The sequence below is a fragment of the Littorina saxatilis genome, linkage group LG17 (assembly GCF_037325665.1).
Source record: "Littorina saxatilis isolate snail1 linkage group LG17, US_GU_Lsax_2.0, whole genome shotgun sequence".
Classification (NCBI taxonomy): domain Eukaryota; kingdom Metazoa; phylum Mollusca; class Gastropoda; order Littorinimorpha; family Littorinidae; genus Littorina; species Littorina saxatilis.
In genome coordinates, this window is record NC_090261.1 from 47,223,536 (window position 1) to 47,239,667 (window position 16,132).

Genomic DNA, 16,132 nt, shown 5'->3' on the forward strand with positions numbered 1-16,132 from the left:
TTGGTGGCTCGCTCGCATAGAGCGTCCACCTCTTCAGTTTATGCTTCCCACTGGAAGGCATGGACTGCCTGGTGTTCAGCTAGAGGGGTGAGTTCGGTGGCTCCGCGCTCTATTCAGGTCGCTAACCACCTCTCGTTCATGTCTTCACAGGGCGCCTCAGTCTCCTCGTTGAGGGTCCGGCGCTCCGCTATCTCGGCGACTCTTCAGCAGATTGGTCGTTCTGTTCGAGTCGGGGGCGTTATAGCTGCAGTCATTAAAGGGGCTGCTCTTAAGGAAGCTAAAGCTCGTTTGCCCGCTCCCAAGTGGGACTTGTTTTTAATCCTGGAATTCCTTCGTTCTGCGGATTTTGAGCCTTTAAGCGAGGCCAGTCTGTTCAATGTCACTCGCAAAGCGCTGTTTCTCCTTTTGTTGGCTACGGCCCGACGGGGTAGCGAGGTCCACGCCCTGTCGGGTCAGCCTGGAGATATCTCCTTTGAGCCGGACGGTTCCGCATCTTTGCGTTTCCGGCCTGATTTCCTGGCCAAGAATCAGTCTCCGGGGCAGGCCTCTCCGCTGGTTAGAGTTAAGGCTCTGACCAGCGCGTTGGCCCCGGGTGACCCCGATTCGGTCAATTGCCCTGTGAGGGCACTTCGTCTGTACTTAGCCCGGACTCAGCCGATTCGGTCTAGTTCTCAGAAGTTGTTGTTTATCTCTCTCCTTACTAGGCGCGAGAAAGATTTGTCGAAGGTAACGTTGGCCCGGTGGGTGTCCTCGCTCATCAAGCAGGCTTATGAGTGGAGGCGCACAAAGAGGGGGGGGGTTATGCCCTCCTTGCCACTTGACTCGGCCCGAGCCCATGAGACGAGGGCGTGGGCATCCTCTCTGGCAGTTCTGCGCTCCAGACGTCTAGAGGAGGTGCTGACAACTGCGTATTGGCGTTCCGAAGATGTTTTCATAAACTTTTATCTTCGGGACGTCACAGCTCTTCGACAGGATGGCTCCAGAGGCCTTCCAGCGCTCATAGCAGCAGGCCAGTTCCTGTCCAGAACTTGATGGTGAGTTTTGATTCATTTCTAGCCCACCGCCTTGTTGATGTTATCTGCTAATGTGATTCGGAGTAAGAATATGATATTAAATGGAAAATTTCCTAAATAAATTATCATTTAATTAATATACTTACCCGAATCACATACTGTATTCCCTCCCACCTGCCCCGCTTATGGTTTTAAGATTTTTTTTAAAGCCGTATGATAATAGGCACGTGTTCCTAGAGGAAGTGACGTGGCATACACCCGTATGGGAGGTAACTCCCGGTGTACTGGCCCATTACCAAAGCTACTTTCACTTTCGTTTTGGTGATGGGGTTGCTTCCCTTTAAATTCTTTAGCCGGGTAAGCGTTTTTCAGTGATAAGCATCTCAGGTGACTCAATGCTAATGTGATTCGGGTAAGTATATTAATTAAATGATAATTTATTTAGGAAATTTTCCAATTACGTTAGGGGAGACCGGGGCTAGTCCGCCTACTTTTATGCTTTTGGTAGCATAACTGGCGAGGAGACCGGGGCTAGTCCGCCTACTTTTATGCTTTTGGTCGCATAACTGGCGAGTTTGATGAACTAGAAGACTGATTTTTTATTTTACATCAAGACAAATGTGTAGCTGATATCAATGTGCAGACAGTTTTTATGTGCGCATGAACATTGTTGTACATACTGCTCACGGCGAACATGCCCCATGACAAATAGGCGGACTTGCCCCCGCACGGGCAGGCAACTTTAGTGCCAGATAGCGAGCACAACATGGGAAGGAAGAAGCAAAACTTTCATCAGAACTCGACCTTAATAACGCACTTTCACTCGACACCAAGATTAAGCATTTGTTCTCAGAGGTAATGCATCAAAACCTAAGTCAACTCCTATGCATTCATGTTACAAAAATTAAGAAAAACCCTTTTTGTGATCTGTACTCACGATGTATGGGCGCGCAACCTCTGAACTTCTGCAGGATATGGCGGGAAGAAGGGACACCACTCTCACATGGTGTGAATGACTACAAGGTGGCAAACGTAAGAATAAACAGACAAAGACGGATGTGCCCCGGGGGCGGACTAGCCCCGGTCTCCCCTATGTAAGAAATGTTAAGTCCTTTGTACTGGAAACTTGCATTCTCCCAGTAAGGTCATATATTGTCCTACGTTGCAAGCCCCTGGAGCAATTTTTTCATTAGTGCTTTTGTGAACAAGAAACAATTAACAAGTGGCTCTATCCCATCCCCCCCCCCCCCCCCCCCCCCTTTGACTTTGTGGATGTGAGTGTGAGAGGGTACGTGACTACATGCATTGTGTGTGTGTGTATTCATTCAGGCATGACTTTGTGAAGTTTGGTTTGATGTGGAGGAGTCCAGTGACTAATACAAACACTGATTTTCAACATGGCACGAACATTGCACATGGGAAAAAAGTTGTCGCTGTAGCCACTAAGCATTTGTGTACTGTATCAGCAATCTAAGTCTGATTTTGTTCATAATTCATTTTTTTTCTCTCAATTGTCTAATGGTTTTCATACTTTTTGATTGTTTTTGCAGGCTACCCTGTGGAGAAAGCAACTCATGTTGCCCTTGGAACTATCCGGAACTGGCTGGAGACAGAGGAATATGCTAAGGAGGTATAGTTAATGAGATATATATTAACAGCTATTGTGTTTTCAGCGTAGCAATAGGGTCCGATATTTAGACGAGACAAGTATAATGCTGACAGGTAATAATAAGATGGGTAAACCGGAACCATGCGTCTTTGTTATTGCCAATATGCTTTTGGATATTGGCAAAAATGGCCGACTTCCGTAGCATTATGCTTTGATGATCGGAAGAGACCATCCAATCACAGCACCCGAATTCCCCCACGTGTCCATCAGAATAGCTATGTATATATATACTAGAGGAATACCCGGCTTCGCCGGGGTGAATCGCGAGACAGAGACAGACAGCGTGGCGGTTCACCACAATCACCTTTGAAGGCGAAGTCCTGTCAAACGGGATTGAGAATTTTAGAGCTTATTTCTTAGCCCTATATTATCTGTTATGGCTTCTCAAATGCCAGAACATACAGACAGACAAAAGCCGCCAGACCCCATCACAAACAGAACTCTACAATCCACAGGTGTTGCCTCCACACACACACACACACACACACATAGACACAGACACAGAAGCCGTATATATCTATCTATATATATAAGTATATAGAGATAGATGACAGTGGATTTTTCGATAAATAGATTCGACCTTTGCACTTTTACAGTGAGGACAACTTACGGGTACATGCAAGGAAAGCCCACAACTTCTATATCTATATCTATAAATATATAGAGATAGATGACAGTGTATTTTTCGCGTGGCTATAAATTGATTCGACCTTTTCACTTTTACAGTAAGGACAACTTACGGGTACATGCAAGGAAAGCCCACAACTTCTAAGGCGAACAACTCTGCAGAGTCTGCTGTGAAGGGCGACGGTAGTCTCCCTGTCACACTCGACCCCCTTTGAATGAACTTGGTGGAATGGGAACAGCACGAAAAGTCGAGTCCCATCGCTGTCGACGACGCCATATGTAACCGAGTGCCAAAACACCACAATCACCTTTGAAGGCGAAGTCCACTCAAACGGGATTGAGAATAACTGTTATGGCTTCTCGAAGGAAGGCCTGAACATACTGACATACCAAAGCCGCTAGACCACATCACAAACAGAACTCTACAATCCACAGGTGTTGCCCACACACACACACAAACACACACACACACAGAGAAGCCGTATATATATATGTATATCTATATCTATAAATATATAGAGATAGATGACAGTGTATTTTTCGCGTGGCTATAAATTGATTCGACCTTTTCACTTTTACAGTAAGGACAACTTACGGGTACATGCAAGGAAAGCCCACAACTTCTCTATCTATCAATCAATCAATCAATATTAGGCTTATATCGCGCGTATTCCGTGGGTACAGTTCTAAGCGCAGGGATTTTTAAAAAATTAAAAAAAAAAAATTATATCGCGCACATATTCGAGGCGCAGGGATTTATTTATGCCGTGTGAGATGGAATTTTTTTACACAATACATCACGCATTCACATCGGCCAGCAGATCGCAGCCATTTCGGCGCATATCCTACTTTTCACGGCCTATTATTCCAAGTCACACGGGTATTTTGGTGGACATTTTTATCTATGCCTATACAATTTTGCCAGGAAAGACCCTTTTGTCAATCGTGGGATCTTTAACGTGCACACCCCAATGTAGTGTACACGAAGGGACCTCGGTTTTTCGTCTCATCCGAAAGACTAAGGCGAACAACTCTGCAGAGTCTGCTGTGAAGGGCGACGGTAGTTTCCCTGTCACACTCGACCCCCTTTGAATGAACTTGGTGGAATGTGAACAGCACGAAAATGATTCAGTGGCCTGAACATTTCATGTCGAGTCCCATCGCTGTCGACGACGCCATATGTAACCGAGTGCCAAAACACCACAATCACCTTTGAAGGCGAAGTCCACTCAAACGGGATTGAGAATAACTGTTATGGCTTCTCGAAGGAAGGCCTGAACATACTGACATACCAAAGCCGCTAGACCACATCACAAACAGAACTCTACAATCCACACAGGGCTTGCCAAATTTTAAAATTTCTGTATTTCCCAGGGAAATGTAAATCCAATTTCTACATTTCCCCCCAAATATTTAGGTTTCCCGTACATTTCGAAAAAAATCACCTTGAAAACTAATCACGAAATTCCAACCACGTGAACTCATCCTTCCATGAAGGGAGAAACTGCCTCGATCGCTTCTCTCGGTCATACACTTCATCTTTTTTCAGTTTTTTGCAGGGTTCTTCTTTTGCACTACAGTCACTACTCCCTCTGTTCGTTTTCACGAATCCGAACCTTTCTATTAACGACATTACAATCACACGACGCACTAAAAAACAGAAAGACGATCACATAAAAATCCTTGCAAACGCGTCTCTTGCAAACAACACATGTGACCTCCTTCCGGATGTATAATTGTAAACAGCTCATTCATTGGCTAAATTCCAAGTACGGACCAATCAAATTTCGCGAATCAAAATACATTTTCGATTTGTCAGGAAGGGAAGCAACTCTCTTGTTTCACAGCAGACGACAAAACCAAAGACTCGGCAACGAAGCAGACATCGCAAATACTGTTTTCTTTTATCTGTGAATGGACAGGCTTTGCGGAACGTGTTTAAGGTAAACAAAAATCATCCAATGTGCATTTTGAGAGATACGATTGTTGTCTTTCCCGCGGGAAAGCAACCTGGGGAATGTGTACTTCCCGGCCAATTTTTACCTTTCCCCGGGTTACGGGAAATGGGATTTGGCAAGCCCTGCCACAGGTGTTGCCCACACACACACACAAACACACACACACACACAGAGAAGCCATATATATATATGGATATCTATATCTATAAATATATAGAGATAGATGACAGTGTATTTTTCGCGTGGCTATAAATTGATTCGACCTTTTCATTTTTACAGTAAGGACAACTTACGGATGCAATCGTGACATTCTAAAAATAGTAACGTAGTAACGGGAATATGGATTGACGCCACACGAAGGAAGGGAGATAAACGCTGAAAACACTGGAGAAGATAAGGAAGAGTTACTGGGAATGGATCCAGAGAAAAACAGAGAAAACCCAAAATCGGTTCAGCGCTGCGCGCTGAGAACATGTTTTGAAATATCTCATCGATGAGGTTGTGTCCGGGGTCTCTCTGAATAAGCCCACCAAATTTGAAGCAGATCCATCGAGAACTTTGGCCGTGCATCGCGCACAGACACACAGACACACAGACACTAGTCGTATATATATATAGATGTCAGTATGGTTATAAATGACCATGACTATGGTTGCATGGTCATGCTGGAGTTTTTAGACTTACATGCAGTGTTTCATCTAAATGTTGGTCCTAGGAGCAAGGCTGATTTTTTGAGAAAGGTCTGAGCAAATTCAAATTGAATAGATACTATGTCCAATTTAGATAGATAAGATGCAATGTGCAGTTTTTGACTCACATGCGAAGCAAAAGTGAGTCTATGTACTCACCCGAGTCGTCCGTCCGTCCGTCCGTCCGTCCGTCCGTCCGTCTGTCCGGACATCCGTCCGGACGTCCGGAAAACTTTAACGTTGGATATTTCTTGGACACTATTCAGTCTATCAGTACCAAATTTGGCAAGATGGTGTATGATGACAAGGCCCCAAAAAACATACATAGCATCTTGACCTTGCTTCAAGGTCAAGGTTGCAGGGGCCATAAATGTTGCCTAAAAAACAGCTATTTTTCACATTTTTCCCATTTTCTCTGAAGTTTTTGAGATTGAATACCTCACCTATATATGATATATAGGGCAAAGTAAGACCCATCTTTTGATACCAGTTTGGTTTACCTTGCTTCAAGGTCAAGGTCACAGGAGCTCTTCAAAGTTGGATTGTATACATATTTTGAAGTGACCTTGACCCTGAACTATGGAAGATAACTGTTTCAAACTTAAAAATTATGTGGGGCACATGTTATGCTTTCATCATGAGACACATTTGGTCACATATGATCAAGGTCAAGGTCACTTTGACCCTTATGAAATGTGACCAAAATAAGGTAGTGAACCACTAAAAGTGACCATATCTCATGGTAGAAAGAGCCAATAAGCACCATTGTACTTCCTATGTCTTGAATTAACAGCTTTGTGTTGCATGACCTTGGATGACCTTGACCTTGGGTCAAGGTCACATGTATTTTGGTAGGAAAAATGTGTAAAGCATGTGAGTCGTATGGGCTTTGCCCTTCTTGTTCATCTATATGTTGGTCCCAGGAGCAAGGCTGATTATTTGAGAAAGGCCTGAGCAAATTCAAATTGAATAGATACTATGTCCAATTTAGATAGATAAGATGCAATGTATGATGTCCAATTTGAATAAGTACTCTGTTCGATTCCTTTGATGTCATGGGGGAATGGATCCGCTCTTTGTCCAAATTATCAGTCTTCTTATGTTACACTAGTTGCTCTTTTTGTAACAATCCTTCGCATGTGATTGGGCAGGTGGACAGAATCATCCTGTGTGTGTTCCTGAAGAAAGATGTTGAAGTGTACCAAGACCTTCTCCGAGTCTACTTTCCCCTGCCCTCATCCGCCTCTGGGGGTAGAGCAGGTCAGCCAAACGCTTCTTTATAGCATGGAATACAGGGGTAGGTATTATGTCAGAAAAGCTCACTCAGAGTAGCTAACCTATGTTGACCTTCAAAAAGTAATCCGGAATTATTTCTGTGATTTTGAGCATCCTTTATTTTGTATTTTAAAGAGTGTAGTAGTAAAAAGGGGATGGGGAATAAGATTAGACACCCCCCGCGGGTTAGGGGGAGTCCCATATTGGTTGGGAGGAGAAAGAATTTACCCGATGCTCCCCAGCATGTCGTAAGAGGCGACTAACGGATTCTGTTTCTCCTTTTACCCTTGTTAAGTGTTTCTTGTATAGAATATAGTCCATGTTTGTAAAGATTTTAGTCAAGCAGTATGTAAGAAATGTTAAGTCCTTTGTACTGGAAACTTGCATTCTCCCAGTAAGGTAATATATTGTACTACGTTGCAAGCCCCTGGAGCAAATTTTTGATTAGTGCTTTTGTGAACAAGAAACAATTGACAAGTGGCTCTATCCCATCTCCCCCCTTCCCACGTCGCGATATAACCTTCGTGGTTGAATACGACGTAAAACACCAAATAAAGGAAGAAAGATAGGATGAGACAAGTCGTTGCATCTAAACTAATTTTTCATATTATCATATTATAGTCTTGCCTGCCTATTGATAATTAAAGCGTATTTGATAACTGTTTAAAGTTTATTGTTTTGTTTTATTTTTGTTGTTTGATATATTACAGGTGGTGACGAAGAGGCAGACTCAAAGACTGGGAGGCTAAAGGACACAGATTCATCATTAGATACGAAAGGTAAGCGTTCGTGAGAAAGCTAGACCCGTCTGTCCTCCCACAGGCTCTCCTATTTTTTTTCACCTAGCTGGGAGTGGTTAGGGTTAGTACTGTGTTCTCCACAACCAAATACATGTATGACTGCGCCAAGCTGTATAAAAATAGTGTAGGCTACATGACCTAATAGTTTACAACAAAGTTTTCCATTTGTTTTGAAGACTAAAGCATCATGCTACTGAAGAGTCTGTTTTAACCTTTTTTACATTTAGTCAAGTTTTGACTAAATGTTTTAACATAGAGGGGGAATCGAGACGAGGGTCGTGGTGTGTGTGTGTGTGTGTGTGTGTGTGTGTGTGTGTGTGTGTGTGTGTGTGTGTGTTTGTGTGTATAGAGCGATTCAGAGTAAACTACTGGACCGATCTTTATGAAATTTGACATGAGAGTTCCTGGGTATGATATCCCCGGACGTTTTTTTCATTTTTTCGATAAATGTCTTTGATGACGTCATATCCGGCTTTTTGTAAAAGTTGAGGCGGCACTGTCACACCCTCATTTTTCAATCAAATTGATTGAAATTTTGGCCAAGCAATCTTCGACGAAGGCCGGACTTCGGTATTGCATTTAAGCTTGGTGGCTTAAAAATTAATAAATGACTTTGGTCATTAAAAATCTGAAAATTGTAAAAAAAATAATTTTTTTATAAAACGATCCAAATTTACGTTCATCTTATTCTTCATCATTTTCTGATTCCAAAAACATATAAATATGTTATATTTGGATTAAAAACAAGCTCTGAAAATTAAGAAAATTAAAAATTATGATCAAAATTAAATTTTTGAAATCAATTTAAAAACACTTTCATCTTATTCCTTGTCGGTTCCTGATTCCAAAAACATATAGATATGATATGTTTGGATTAAAAACACGCTCAGAAAGTTAAAACGAAGAGAGGTACAGTAAAGCGTGCTATGAAGCACAGCGCAACCGCTACCGCGCCAAACAGGCTCGTCACTTTCACTGCCTTTTGCACTAGCGGCGGACTACGTTCAATTTCATTCTGTGAGTTCCACAGCTTGACTAAATGTAGTAATTTCGCCTTACGCGACTTGTTTCTAATTTAGTGCAGCAAGCAGTGCTTGAAGGCTGGTGTGCAATTACGGTCCATTTCAAAATACGAAAAGGCTGAACCCAAGTGTCCAAGTGTTTTGCGTATGTCATCTTTATAAAATGCGTGTGATGTCAGCAAGAATGGTGTGTCAAATACACAAGAAAAATGTCTAAGCACGATAGGTGTAGCAGGGCACCCACCACTTGCGCTTAAAGTTTATCAGTCTGTTAGGGAACAACAGTGGTTCCAGTCTATTTTTTTTTTATATATATGTAAGCTACGTCAAATGATTGGCTAAAGGTTGGGAAAATTTTGGAAATTTTGAGGAGAAAAAACTGTGAGAACCCTGTTTAGATGGTGATGGATGGGCACAGTGGCCTTGTGGATAAGACATCAACCTCCTAATCGGAGGGTCGTGAGTTTAAATCCCGGCCGCCTGGTGGGTTAAGGGTGGAGATTTTTCCGATCTCCCAGGTCAACTTATGTGCATGCTCCTTCGTGTGTACACGCAAGCAAAAGACCAAGTGCGCACGGAAAAGATCCTGTAATCCATGTCAGAGTTTGGTGGGTTATAGAAACACGAAAATACTCAGCATGCTTCCCCTCGAAAGCGGCGAATGGCTGCCTAAATGGTGGGGTGAAAACGGTCATGCATATAAAAACCCACTCGTGCAAAAACATGAGTGAACGTTTTAGCCCATGATTGAAGAAGAAGAAGATGGTAATGTTTGTTTGTAAAAATTCTGAACACAATAACATTTCCCTTTCATTATTCATCTTTGTGGAGAAGTATCTGGGAGAACTTTCGGTTTCTTTACATTTTTCTTCCTATGATTGCAGATACGACTTACAGTGCTTACAATCACGTGAACATTATTTAATCTCTTTTCTGTTTTCTGTTTTCCTTCAAGGTATGTCTGACACCACCAACAATGCATCCAGCGAAGTCGCAGCCTCTCCTGTAGAAGGCAAGGAAGACAGTGTGAACAACGAGGCCGCAGAGAATGACAAAGCTTCAGAGAGCGACAAGGTTACAGAGAGCGACAAGGCTACAGAGAACGACAAGGCTTCAGAGAGCGACAAGACTTCAGAGAGCGACAAGGCTTCAGAGAGCGACAAGGCTTCAGAGAACGACAGCAAGGAAAACAAAGGGAAGGAGAATGATGGAGATGAGTGGAGACAAACAGCGGACGCCAAACAAGACTCTGGTGAACATCCACCCCCATCGAAAAGGCTGACGCAAACCAAGCTGTGATGAGCTCGCTCCTCTTGGTTGTTCAACTGTCTGTGAGAAAAACCTGGCCTTGTTCTCAAAGCTATGTGATAAACCATTGTCTTTGCTTTGAGCTCACGGCGAAGGGAAAGGTTGGTGGACTGTATATAGTTTTTGGTTCAACAGCTTACAAGAGATAGCGGTTTCTTTTCTTTCAGTTTCAAATCAATTTTCAATAAAATCGGTTTTATCTTGAAAAACAAACACACAAAAACAAGGAAAGGATGGAAGAAAAGAAAGGGTGAGAAAGAAAGAAAGGAGATATGGAAACAAAACAACAGCATTAGCAATGGTGTATTATTTCATTAGAGCTGATTTTAATCTCATCTATGAAATGAACGTTAATTGTACAGTTTAACTTCTGCATTCATTGTAACAATCATTAAACTTCCCCAGACCATGGGAACCCTGGCAGGTTAGCTTTGGAAAAGTTGATGGATTTTGAGTGGTGGATGCGTTTTTGTGTTCTCCACAGTACTTGTCAATATATTTTATGTGAAGTCTATACTCATGTATGTTTCTAATTGAGGAATTTTCTTTTTCCTTTTTTTTCGAGAGCAGGGCAGATCCATTTGTTATTGCATAGTTCTTTTGGTGTTTGTAGCAGTGACTTTCGCACTGTAGATTTGGTGTACCTGGCTTATGTAGTTCGGTTATTACATCACATGGGAATTCTTTATATCTGCATTTTTGTTGGATTGTGCTTATATATATAGTGTCTGAATTTATTTGGCAGTGCCTTGAACAGCACTCAAACTATTGCATAAGCTTGCTGTAAGTTACAACTGTTGTGAATCTGTTGAAATACTGTGGCTGTGTTTTGCTTGCAACAGTTGCAGAAGACTGTATAGATCTGAATTACTCATAAATTGAAGACTGTATAGACCTGAATTACTCATAAATTGTTCCTGAAAGAAGCGTTGTGCCAATTTCTGCAAGTATTGTTCCTGTAAAGTATACAAGGCTTTAGAATTAAAAAAACAAGAAAGGTAATTTGTTTGAATGTTTGTTATTGACAAAACAAAACGTTACAATCACAAATATGTCGACCCAACGGTCTTTTAAGTGCACAGATAAACAATAAGTAACAAGAACTTAGCTTGGTTGAGTTTTCGGCCGCTTGCTGGTAAATGACGATGATTATATGACGAAATGAATTTCGTAAAAGACCGTTTGGTCGACATATTTGTGACTGTAACGTATTGTTTTGTCAATAACAAACGTTCCAACAAATTACCTTTCTTGTTTTTTGATTCTGAATTTTGGAACGTTGGCAGTCTTTTTGTTTTTGGATTTTATACAAGGCTTGACAATCCATTGATGCCCTTTGTATTGAAGTAATCAATGAAAGGCTCAGGTACACTGGAAGAGGCCTTTCCAGTGTGGATGTGTCAGTGTTACGAGAATTAGTCCAGTCTCAATGTATTAATGCAGTGTTGGCGTTAGCAGGAAACATCTGGTACTGTATTTTACCGGTTTCATGTGACAATACTGGAAAAAAACCCAGTCAGTGCCATTGTTGGTTTTTAAAACTTTGTTTTAATTGACAGTTTTTCATGTCAGAATGCTGCTATTGCTAAGTTACTACACTATGCTTTGACTGGTTGCTGAGATCAAGTGATGTTTTTGTGTGGGATGTATTTTTCTTGTCAGTTAAATAAAACAAGAAAGGTAATTTGTTGGAACATTTGTTATTGACAAAACAATACGTTACAGTCACAAATATGTCGACCAAACGGTCTTTTACGAGTTTTCAAGACAAGTTCATGTGGCTGGTAACACATAAACATGCACATAGTCTTGTTGCTGTTAGCATTCCACTGGGAGGAAGCGACATGAATATCACAACAATTATGGGGTGATAAAGTTTGAAATGAAATAAAGAAAAATATAAATTGCTGTTGCTGAACTCTTTAAGCGAGTAGTGCTTCGGTGGGTTGTGAACTGCTTGGAAGTACATGTATGAACAAAATGTTTAGCTGTACTGACGAAACATTTGCCAGCCAGGCATTGTCCAAACCTAAACAGTTGACATAGTCTTTGTGGCTTCTGTTTACTTTTGACCATATATTTAGATTTGGAGTAAAACTGTTGGGAAAAGATCAGAGGACATAGTTAAGATAATGCAAAAGTGAAAGGTCTAGAGTCAGGGTAAGGGTTAACCTCATGTCAAGGTGACTGCATGAGGCCTAGAAATGAGTCTTTTTATGTCCAGTGTGTTTTAGCCTTTTGCCTCTGTTGCCTGTAAAATAAGGAAAGTAAGTTTGTGTGTGTATGTGTATGTGTGTTAGTGTGTGCGTGCTCGTGCACGCGCATGTTCTTGCTCACAATTACTCTGATGAATTGTTGAATTTTTTGCTAAACTTTGTTTTCTTTGAACTGTGATTCGTTGCGTTATCTGTTGCTTTGTTCTGAAAGCAGCATAATCTAGTGTAGGATATGCTTGTGTTTTTCGCCCCTTTCCGCTTATGGTCTATATCACCACCTTCAGTTCAGTCTCACCACAAGAACCGTGGGAGTACAATGAAACCAACCCCCCTCCCTCCCCATTTTAAAACTTTAAAAAATCAGGTCTTAAAAGGTACCCCCCGCAGGTTAGGGGGAAGAATTTACCCGATGCTCCCCAGCATGTCGTAAGAGGCGACTAACGGATTCTGTTTCTCCTTTTACCCTTGTTAAGTGTTTCTTGTATAGAATATAGTCAATTTTTGTAAAGATTTTAGTCAAGCAGTATGTAAGAAATGTTAAGTCCTTTGTACTGGAAACTTGCATTCTCCCAGTAAGGTAATATATTGTACTACGTTGCAAGCCCCTGGAGCAAATTTTTTATTAGTGCTTTTGTGAACAAGAAACAATTGACAAGTGGCTCTATCCCATCTCCCCCCTTCCCTCCGTCGCGATATAACCTTGAATGGTTGAAAACGACGTTAAACACCAAATAAAGAAAGAAAGAAAGATCAGTTGCTTTTATAGGCTGTGAAGGCAAAAATCATGCTAAAACATGGGTCCTCCAATCTCTGAAAACACTTATCTGGGTACTGTTAGCTTTTCACTCTTGTATATTTGTGCAAGTCATTATGAAATGATTTTACCACAATGAAATATTGAGCTTAAACTTGGATTGTTTTCACTGTAGATTTCTTTCACCGCCAATTACCACAGATTTGTTGGCGATATTGTTACAAGTGTTACGACCTGTTATTGTATGAGAATATTTGGATGAAGTTGTGTTGCCATGGTACAGTGGAAGCTCCCTTTTAACCCGTACACTGGTGCAATTCCGTAACTCATGTCACATAGCCACTGGTGAATTAACAGAGAGAAAAATAAAGAAAAACGGTCATATATGTTTTCGCATCCATGGGAGGTAATCGGAACCGACAAACAGACTGAGCCAGTGGCATGACATATGTCGTGACAACCGGGTGACAGTATAGGTTAAGTAGCGTGACATATGTCGCGACAACCAGCCTAAGGGTTAAGACCGCCACAAATCTGGGAAAATCAGGTCTAAAAAAGGAGGGAGTCTTAAAATGGGGGTAATTTTACAGAGGTAATGAACAGAAAGTCTGAAAAAAAAGATCTTAAAAAGGAGGGAGTCTTAAAATAGGGGTAATTTTACAGAGGTAATGAACAGAAAGTCTGAGAAAAAAGGTCTTAAAAAGGAGGGAGTCTTAAAATGGGGGTAATTTTACAGAGGTAATGAACAGAAAGTCTGAGAAAAAGGTCTTAAAAGGAGGGAGTCTTAAAATGGGGGCAATTTTACAGCGGCCATGAACAGAAAGTCTGAAAAAAAGGTCTTAAAAAGGAGGGAGTCTTAAAATGGGGGCAATTTTACAGCGGTTATGAACAGAAAGTCTGAAAAAAAGGTCTTAAAAAGGAGGGAGTCCTAAATTTGGCGGGTCTTAAAAGTTCCACTGTACATGCACATGCATTTTTGAAATCTCAGTATTTGTTTGCACAGAAATGCCACAAAATGTGTGAATTCTCAGCTGTTTCCCCTTCATTTTGACACCAACATGGTCTACTTTTCATGCATGGATCATTAGCTGGTAATTTTCTAATCTGTTAATTCTTACCGTGTTTGTGATATTATTATGCATATTCATTACATTCAAGGTTGGACTTCCGTTACTCACTTTTATTCAGATGCTCGTTCACGTGCAGTTTGTTTGGTTGGTTTAGATAATGTTTTGTTCTTATAAATATTCATGAGAGTTACAATCATAGATAAGAAAATGGTTGTGCTTGCTTATGTTTCGTTGTGAGTTTATTTTGGTTACAAAATAAATCAGTAACAGCTTTCTCTTACATGTGGCCTTTGAAATTGTGCATGGGCAAACTCACTATCGTGCATACACACACCTTGTTGAGCTTTTCTTTGAAGTTCTAGGCAGCGCTCAGTTTGGTTGGTTTGCTTGCTTAAGTTTTGATGTTGGCTTATTTTGGTTTCAAAATAAATCTGAGACAGCTTTCCATTATGTGTGGCCTTTGAAACTACACACACACACACACACTAACCCTCTCTTTGAGCAAAATGCAATAACACATGGTAAGCTTAGCTTGTTTATTTGTTTTAAGGCTTTGACGTTGAATCATTAAACAGTTTCAGATGAGGTTAACATCTGGCCCACAAAAAGGCTAGAATCCTCAAGCAATAGGTAATTTTTTCCTCTACACAAATACATGACTGGTGGAGTTCAGCTACTTGCTAAAAATTTCTTCAAGAGAAATATGCTGTAAAGAACTAAATGCTTTTCTGAAAAAGGTGCTGTTATCAAAATGTTCTGCAAAGCACAGGCTTATGAAAATGTATCCCTTACATACCTGGGTTATACACAATCACAAGCTAAACTGGGAAAAAGAATCTACAATCCGAAAACGGTTAAATGTCTGACTGACATAATAATAAAACAGCAACATGATGAAATTGGGAATGCCTAGAATGCAGTGCCTCACAACTTCCTTCCCAAACCAAACAGCAACGCATCTAGCTCACTAACACACATAGCACAATGTATGCCAACACAACGATGAAAATGCTTGATAACACAATCAATGGATACGGAAACCAAACGTCCTGGTAACCAATCTATCACAGATACCTTTTATGTTCAGATAAAAATGAGACGCCTCCCCCCCACCCCCAAAGAAACAAACAACAAAACGAAAACAGTATCTGCAGAGAACTTACAGCAAAACTTACATACACAAAAAGCATGAAGTTTACCTGGGATTGTGGAAAATAGTGAAAATAGTTTTTGCAAGTGCAGTATAAAAGATTTAAAATAAAACACCTCATATCATTTAAGGCCGCTTGCGTTTCTGGTAGCGCTTGCAAGAAATACAATTTACTTATTATCAGGCCACAAAAGGAAACAAGCAAGCACAAATCTCAAGCTTGAGATTAAATGCAAATTTAGAAACAACTGTGTTTATGCATATAGCATCGAGATAATTTCAGAGTTTTCACTCTTCTGCTAGAGAATGGTAAAGCCATGCATTTAATGCCAGCTAGCATACACGGTTATTTCTATTTCAAATGATCCCCAGGTCAACCAACACACAACATTGCATCAACTGAGAAAATGTTTTTTTTAAAATTGTTTACTGCAATAAATCAAAAGCACATATGTTCTTGTTCTGCTGTGCAAACTAAAATGCACATACCTATTTGCACTTATAAACTATATACAGCAAATCTAGTAGCAAAAAGGAAGCAAGCAAGAGCACCTGACAATTAATGTCACAACATAATTAAG

General features: G+C 40.9%; 1 protein-coding gene across 3 annotated transcripts in view; it reads left to right on the forward strand.

The window, feature by feature from the left end:
* Positions 1–14,846, forward strand: part of LOC138953567 (ADP-ribose glycohydrolase MACROD2-like) — a 30,865-nt gene extending 16,019 nt beyond the window's left edge. Inside the window, exons 7-11 of one of the 3 annotated variants that reach the window (XR_011451564.1) lie at positions 2,564–2,643; positions 7,108–7,216; positions 7,942–8,010; positions 10,009–14,096; positions 14,168–14,846. Coding sequence is in view for 1 of the 3 variants with exons in the window: in XM_070325411.1 (XP_070181512.1) it covers positions 2,564–2,643; positions 7,108–7,216; positions 7,942–8,010; positions 10,009–10,352 (602 nt within the window). In the remaining 2 variants the exon portion in view is untranslated. Of the gene's footprint in view, positions 1–2,563; positions 2,644–7,107; positions 7,217–7,941; positions 8,011–10,008 lie in introns of all 3 variants that reach the window. The other 2 variants (XR_011451565.1, XM_070325411.1) reach the window with 2 other exon arrangements.
* Positions 14,847–16,132: the final 1,286 nt, after the last annotated feature.